Source organism: Mastomys coucha, unplaced genomic scaffold, assembly GCF_008632895.1.
Source record: "Mastomys coucha isolate ucsf_1 unplaced genomic scaffold, UCSF_Mcou_1 pScaffold18, whole genome shotgun sequence".
Lineage (NCBI taxonomy): Eukaryota > Metazoa > Chordata > Mammalia > Rodentia > Muridae > Mastomys > Mastomys coucha.
Genome location: NW_022196900.1, coordinates 90,315,909 through 90,323,123, shown reverse-complemented (window position 1 = coordinate 90,323,123; position 7,215 = coordinate 90,315,909). Strand labels below are relative to the sequence as shown.

General features: G+C 52.4%; 2 protein-coding genes across 5 annotated transcripts in view; both read left to right on the top strand.

Annotated features, from left to right (window-relative positions):
* The window catches only part of Dhdds (dehydrodolichyl diphosphate synthase subunit), a 28,843-nt gene extending 25,903 nt beyond the window's left edge, over positions 1 to 2,940 (top strand). For 2 of the 4 annotated variants that reach the window (XM_031378996.1, XM_031378995.1), the window contains exon 9: positions 1,484 to 2,940. In XM_031378996.1, the coding sequence (XP_031234856.1) occupies positions 1,484 to 1,723 (240 nt within the window). In that variant the 3' untranslated portion in view covers positions 1,724 to 2,940. The remainder of the gene's footprint in view (positions 1 to 1,483) is intronic. The other 2 variants (XM_031378997.1, XM_031378999.1) reach the window with 1 other exon arrangement.
* A 1,765-nt stretch (positions 2,941 to 4,705) lies between these two features.
* On the top strand, positions 4,706 to 7,215 carry Hmgn2 (high mobility group nucleosomal binding domain 2). Its single transcript, XM_031379000.1, has 6 exons — positions 4,706 to 4,913; positions 5,692 to 5,736; positions 5,928 to 5,957; positions 6,261 to 6,311; positions 6,684 to 6,779; positions 7,150 to 7,215. Exons 1-6 carry the CDS (start codon positions 4,899 to 4,901, stop codon positions 7,183 to 7,185), a joined length of 273 nt encoding a protein of 90 aa, XP_031234860.1. The 5' UTR covers positions 4,706 to 4,898; the 3' UTR covers positions 7,186 to 7,215.

Here is a 7,215-nt window from a genome sequence, read left to right as displayed (position 1 = left end):
AAAAAAAAAAAAAAAAAAAAAAGAATTCACTGCCATGCCTGACCTGGTCACAGCTCTGTTTTGAGAGTCAGTGAGAAAGGGTTGAAGTGTTTGTGGACATGTAAGATGCCTCTAAAGAATAAAGACAGGATCTGGGTCCTGGTGATGCACACCTTTCATCCCAGCACTCGGGGGGCAGAGGCAAGCGGATCTCTGAGTGTAAGTTCAGCCAGTTTCAGTACGGCCAGGGCTACCCAGAAAACCCCTCAGCAACAACAACAGAAAAAAGTGAAGACAAGGTGGGCAGAGCTTACGGGCTGATTAGAACAAGACTTAAAACACAAAAATACCACAATACAAGGTTGAAGATAGTAAAGGACATCAGGATGTGAAAAACCTATAGTTATCCTATCGGAAGACCCCATTGCTCACTGGTCAGTGTAGTGCATGCTTGACCCAGCTGCTTGGAAGTCTGGACAACACAGTGGAACTCTGTCTCAAAACCAAGTACACTCTACTGGGTTGCTCACTCATGGGTTCTGTTCAGGTGGAGCCTCTGTAAGCCACAGGCAAGGCAAGGCAAGAGTCCATGAGATGAACCAGCCCCTTCCGCTCCAAGGGATTTCTCCCTTTTTGCCACACGTGTACCCTTTTATGATCACGTGGCCAAGTGATTAAACGCTTTCTGTACAGAGTGCTCCAAGTGCCAGGAGTCTCTTCTCTCTCAAAAAGACATAGGCAAGGTCTAGGAGGTGTTGCCAGAGACCGATTGCCACCACCTGCCAGAACTGATTCCAGGAGCCCTGCTGCTTTATGGAGCCGTCAGGGATTTTTTTCTAAGAGAAAGAGCCGACTAAAGACTAATGCCTAGTCTAGGCAGCAGTAAGTGGCTTAACAGAGTTGCATTTGCTTCTCGGTGTTCCTAGAAGGGCCACTTGCTCAGTCAAGCCTGTTTTCATAATAAGAGGCAAGCCTAGTTCTAGACCCTGAAAATAGATTAAGAAGTTGGAGAGTGGCACCTCTCACTGACCTAGCAACCATAAGAAGACCCAGACAGTAGACAATAACATGTAAAGTCGCTGCTTCTTTGCCTGCTAATGTTAGAGTGGATTTTGCATTTATTATCCCTAATCCTTTAAACCTCTCTTCAAGGTAGACACAACCCCCACTTTACAAATAAAATTTTACAAGGCTAGGAGAGAATCTTTCCAAAACCACAAAACTAGTTGGTAGAAGAATCAGAAATCAGACTATTTACCTGTTTTCAAGCTTAAGCTTGAAAAGACTTTTAAGAAATACAGACATTTCCACACAAAACAAGCCAAAATGAACTGCTCCTGAATTGCCTGTGTAACACAGGCCTGCTGCTTAGCCCTCCCGAGCCTTTACACACTCGTAGAAACTCCCCAGAGTTTGTGCACTTGGCCATTCTGTGCCCTACCTCCCACTTTCTCCATCCCATACCTAAAATTAGATCCCTACCTCAAACTCTACTTTTCTCTAGCAGAAGGCCCGAGACATGTATGCTGAGGAGCGGAAGAGGCACCAGCTGGAGAGGGACCAGGCTGCAGTGACAGAGCAGCTGCTTCGAGAGGGGCTCCAGGCCAGTGCGGATGCCCAACTCCGACGGACACGATTGCACAAACTCTCCACCAAACGGGAAGAGCGAGTCCAAGGCTTCCTGAAGGCCTTGGAACTTAAACGGGCTGACTGGCTGGCACTTTGGGGCACTGCATCTGCCTAAGTGAGGCTGGCTAGCAGCCATTTTGCCCAGCCCTGTGCCTCTTGGGCCCCGACCCTTCCTTTTCCTTTTCTTTTCTTTGGGAAAGGCACCTCCCTGTTTTTGATGAATTGGGCTCTCTCAGTTTTGCAAGGAACCCCCAAAGGCAAGTTCTGCCTAGAGATACCTGTGGGCTACCTTTGACAGTTACCCTTTAAGTTTGAGGTAGAATCTCTCATATGTAAACTAAATCCAAGTCCAGCCACTAATACATTTGGGGAACAGGGGACCCTAACTCATTAGCTATATGCCCTGTCCCTGGTTTTGGATGCATGTTCTTTTTCCACCAGCATATCCTTCAACGTGCAGAAGAGATCTTCCCAAAGCTAGGCCTTTACCCGTCCTGCCTAAGCCCTCCCCATGTGACTTCCACAAAAGATTTGGATCTATTGGTAAATTTTAACTGATAGGCAGCCAACATTATTGGGCATGGAAGAAAGGGGTGGGGAGGACAGGAAGAAAATTTGCCCATCTGCTGCTCCTCCCCTTGGCTTTCCACCTGGGATTTGCTATTGAATCTCCACCCCCTCCCACTACCAGTACTGATTGCTCACTGAAAGGCTCAGCGCCCCCAATGGCTCATGGAAGCCAGGCGGGTGATTACAATCCAATTACCTATTGTTGACTCAGCCCACACAAGCTTTACTCCCCCATGCAGGGCATGGGGCCAGGCTCCACTCCCCTGTGAGACCCAACCCCCTCCATGACTACAGACGGGGTGGCAGAAGGGCCTGGAGAGGTCCTAGAGTCTAATCCAATACAGGCCAATTTGTGTTTAACACATCAGGACTGAACAGAACCAAGCACTTGCCAGTTGACTGTCTTCTTCTCTCACCATCTCACACTGATTCCCACTCCTCACAGCTCTTTGACCTGGCTCCCTAAGTAGGCTCTGAAACAGTTTGCTGTCTGCATGGCAGAACTTATTCTCACCCTCTCACCCTGTGAGGCCAGCTCTCCCCAGCAGGAGAGGCAAGGTTGCATCCTTCCCACTATGCAGTTGTATCCGCATAGTGCTGAGGAGAGAGGACTACCTTTGAAGGTTCGCTGAGCTATTCTGCTTCAGGCATCTCAGAGCCATAAGTCCTAGCCAGAAACACCAACCAAATGCCACTCTGGTCTCATGCTGTCTGTATGCACCTCCCACCCCAAAATGTACGCTTTGGATTTCTAACTTTCTATGCCTTGTTCCCCATCCCCATTTCTGTCCCAGGTGCCTGGCACTGGTGAAATTTTGGCCATCTTCTTCCTATCAGAATCAAAAAAGGCCTGACACTACAACCAAGAGCCAATCAGTGCACCCTTTGGCAAGGCCCCCTGTACACCTGGCACTCCCCAAAACCAATCCCTGGCACAGAGATCCCTGAGAGCAGGTGCTGTGCATTTTCCAGCTTTACAATGAGGCTGTTGACAGCTTTAATTAGGGAGGCATGAATTATGTGGCTATAATACAGAGCCCTACAATTAAGGCGGGAATGAGAGGCTGGAGGCAGCGAACGGAATCTGCCCGGCAAGCATAGCTGTTGAGTCCTGGCTGACTTTCTCTTAAGATTGGAGTACAGTAGCAGTGATTAATGGGGCTGGTATCTTCCAGCCTGGGGACCTGTATTCTGGGAAAGGTGCATAGGGTGGAGTGGAGGGTGGCTGCCTCAGGAGAGGCACTGTGGGAGTGGAAAGGAGAGGCAAAGGCTGCAAAATGCTTGATTTGAATTCGCAGATGTTTGCTCTCTGCTGGTATGGTTATTGCAAACTAGCTTTAACCCTTGCCTTAGAAATTAAGGTGGGACCTATTTTGTGTCTTCCGCCTGAGCACCAAACACCCAATTGCAGATGTTAGCCAGTTGTGTTATGGGTATCAAAAATTTTAAAAAAAATTTTTTTGAGATATAAGGTTTTTTTGGTAACTGCAACGAAAGAACGTTTTGCTTTACTGCTGCAATTGGCACCCTCCCTCTGGTGGGCTTGGCTAGCTCGAGAAGGCCGGACTTTGGGCTGGGGTGCACTGGAAGGGCCACTTTGCCATCACACCTGTTCGTCTGCTTGTTTCCTAATCTTCCGGCGCTTTCCTTCAACCGCCTTTTCCTCACGCAACCGAGAGCAAGCCAGCTTGATAGTGTGTTAGGAGGGATTTCGCCAGCTGTGGCATCTGCAAAGCCCAGGTTCCATGGCCTCTGTTGAGTGGGGGCAGCTGGGCTAGCTGTATCCCAGACCCAGACAGCTTAGTGGGAGGGGCGTGCTCTCGGGCTGTGTTGGCGGCTTTTCTCCACCATTCTGTGACAGGGGCCAGAGGGCCAGACGTGCAGGGATTTAAGGAAGGCACCGGGCAGATGTTGGGGGGCTGTTTAACGTTGGGGAGGCGGCTCAGCAGTAGGTGCTGAAAGGACAGCTCCTACCTGCCCCGCAGTCCCCGCAAGGCACCCTTGTGTGGAAAGTCCACCTCCCGCCCACACCTCCACATCCAGTGGACTGCCCTCCAGGTGAGGCACACGGAGGGATTCCCCAAGGTGGCAACTCAAAAGGATGCACGTCCGACTGCGCCAAGCTAGCCTCCCGGCTCTCAGCCCACCGGAGCCCGCGGTTCCCCGAGCTGCGGCGCGCCTCCCGCCGCCTCTGGAGCTGGGCGGCTCGGCCAGGCCTCACAAACCCCTTTTCTGGGGCCCCCAGCGGGAGCAGGAAGGGAAGCGGCCGAGATGTGCCCAGTGTCGCACAGCTTGGAGAAGTGGGCAGAAGGGTTGCTTAAGGTGGAAGGAACTTGGTAGTTTGCAAAAGCCAGATCTGGGCGGGAGCGGAACCCCAAGCCTGCCGCCTCGCGCGCCCCTCATTTACTGCCTCCGACTCCGAGGCGCGCCCCCTCCCCCAAGGCGCGCCGCCGTCTCGAGCGCCCTCCCCCCCTACACCCCCTCCTCACTCCAGAGGAGGTGAGTTTAAACCCCGCCCACGTGACCCCAACTGGGCCAATGAGCGGCGACGGGAGGTGAAATCCGGTTCTAACCGGTCCGGGGCTCCCAGCGCTATAAAAACTTTATAAACCCCCCGGAGCCCGAGCAGTGTGAAGAAGCAGCGAGGACGACCCCCGGACGGACCGAGCCCGCGCGCCGCTGTATACCCGCGTTCAGCGCCGACGTCCCCTGCCGCCGCCATGCCCAAAAGAAAGGTACGTGGCGCGAGCGCGCGGGCGCCCCGGAGCTGCCGCTGCTAGCCTCGAGCTCAGGACTCGGCGGTAGATCGGGCGCGGCGCGAGGTTGCAGCCCGAGTCGGGCTGCGGGCGAATCGTGCGCGGCGCGCCGCCCGCGGGCGCCAGGAGCCATATTGGAGGATCGGTGGCGGCAGCAGGAGGAGCCATGTTGGCAGCTGTTTATCCCGCTCCCTCTGGCCGCCCGCGCCCCCTCCCCCACCAGCAGCCCCCTCCCCTCCTCCCGCGGGCGAGCGGGCGATTCAAACCCGAAAGGGCGGGAAGGCGGCTCTCGGCTGGGCGGGCGGGCGAGCGAGCGAGCGGGCGGGGGAGCGCGCTGCCGCCAAAACTGCGTCCGCGAGGGGCGGGGCCGCGACGTAGCCCTGCCCCCGGCCGCCCACGTTCCGGGCGCACGAGACCCCGCGTCCCCGCCTACGAGTTCCCTGAGCTCCAGCCCTCGACGGCTGCCATAGCAACGGCGCCGGGCTCCGCCTCCGGAGAGGTTTGTTTGCACAATCTGCAGCTGTTGCTGCTGCTGCTGCCTGGCTCCGGTGGCTCCGAGCGCCTACCCGGCCAGGCTCCAGCTTCTCCCGCGCTTTGCGGCCAACCTGCTCGGACTTCCGTTGGGCCCTGTTCCCGCTAAGGCTTCTTACGTGAAAATTGAGTGTCTACGTTTCTAGAATGGTGTCTTGACGATTTCTGTTGTGACTGAGATTTGCCTCCGGGGTTAACACGTTTTGGTCTTTTTATCATTTTGTAGGCTGAAGGGGATGCTAAAGGAGACAAAGCCAAGGTGAAGGACGAGGTGAGTCTTACCCAGTCAGGGCATGCACAAAGCCTTGTGGAGTAAAGCCCCCCCAGGCTCAGCTGGTGGAAATCGACCACAGCCTTGGTCAAGCATATTGACCGAGAATTGTTCCATTCACTTTTTTTTAATGTGAAGCTGGCTAGTGGGGAAAACTTGTGCTTATTTTTCTTTGTTTCTCTTTTTACTAGCCACAGAGAAGATCCGCAAGATTGTCTGCTGTAAGTGTGTTTGCTTCCATTTCTTCATCCTTACCTGAGATTGGGGACCACTTGGGCATCTCTGTGATTTTGTTGAGTTATAGATGGTGGCTGATTTGGAGGAAGCTCCTTGTGATATTGCACATCTAGAGGGGTTCACTGTCGTCCTAAGTCCTGATGCTACTGACTGACGTGAAAGCTGGCTTTTACATTGTAAACGAAAGGCAATCCTGAGAACCAGTTTTCCAAGCTGTGGTTTGGTGGGTTGTTTCCTTGGTCTGTGGTACTAATGGTTTCCTCTTCCCCTCTGCCTACCAAAATAAGAAACCTGCTCCTCCAAAGCCAGAACCCAAGCCTAAAAAGGCCCCTGCAAAGGTAAGCTGGATTGAGACACCATGGCGCTAATACTAGATTGGGGATTCTCAGAGAACTGTACTTCCCGGCCTCGGCCTAATGACATCCTTTAGTTATTTTGATAGCTTGTTGCTGCTGACTTGTCATGGTACTGTCCTTGGCAAAAGTTACAGAAAATTACAATTGACCGTTAAAAGAGCACTTTTAGCTGTTCCCTAATTTGAACGACTCTTTGGAGGGCTACAAGTTGTAATTTAATTTAGCTTAGTGGAGGGGGGGGGGCTGTACATCTTCAGTAGGCAAGCCTGCTTTGCAGAACTTTGTAGGTTATATCACAGTAACACAAGCTGTGAGAGCTAAGAAACTCTTGTGTCCATCCTTCCTTGGCCTTAGAAGGGAGAGAAGGTACCCAAGGGGAAGAAGGGGAAAGCTGACGCTGGTAAGGATGCGAATAACCCTGCAGAGAATGGAGATGCCAAAACAGACCAGGTACAGTGGCTATTCCGTTTTTTCAGGTGTGCCTACACTTAGTGATAGCCAAACTTTTTGTTAGCCGTTATGTCCGTGCTGCACTGCACTTGGTGTGATTTTCCTCCTGCCTGAGATCCTCAGTTCTAAAAGTCTGTCATAATCTAAACAGCTTGTTCTGATAAGTCACTCGTGCTGGTACCATAGAGTTTGGTCTTCTCTGGCGGAGGGCGGGGTGGTGAGGTTGACAAATGGACCAGTCTTCAGGTGCAGGCATGGTGTCTTTAAGTACCCAAGCCTGGATTTTAGCCTGGAAACGAGATGATTGAATATAATACTACAAACAGATACATTTTGGTGTATATGCTGACTTTATCTGTTTTTCATTTAGGCACAGAAAGCTGAAGGTGCTGGAGATGCCAAGTGACGTGTGTGCGTTTTTGATAACTGTGTACTT

Coding starts and splice junctions, on each gene's coding strand:
- Hmgn2 (XM_031379000.1), top strand. Junction 5,737..5,927: donor AAGCCAAGGTGAAGGACGAG/GTGAGTCTTACC, acceptor TCTTTTTACTAG/CCACAGAGAAGATCCGCAAG. Junction 5,958..6,260: donor GATCCGCAAGATTGTCTGCT/GTAAGTGTGTTT, acceptor TACCAAAATAAG/AAACCTGCTCCTCCAAAGCC.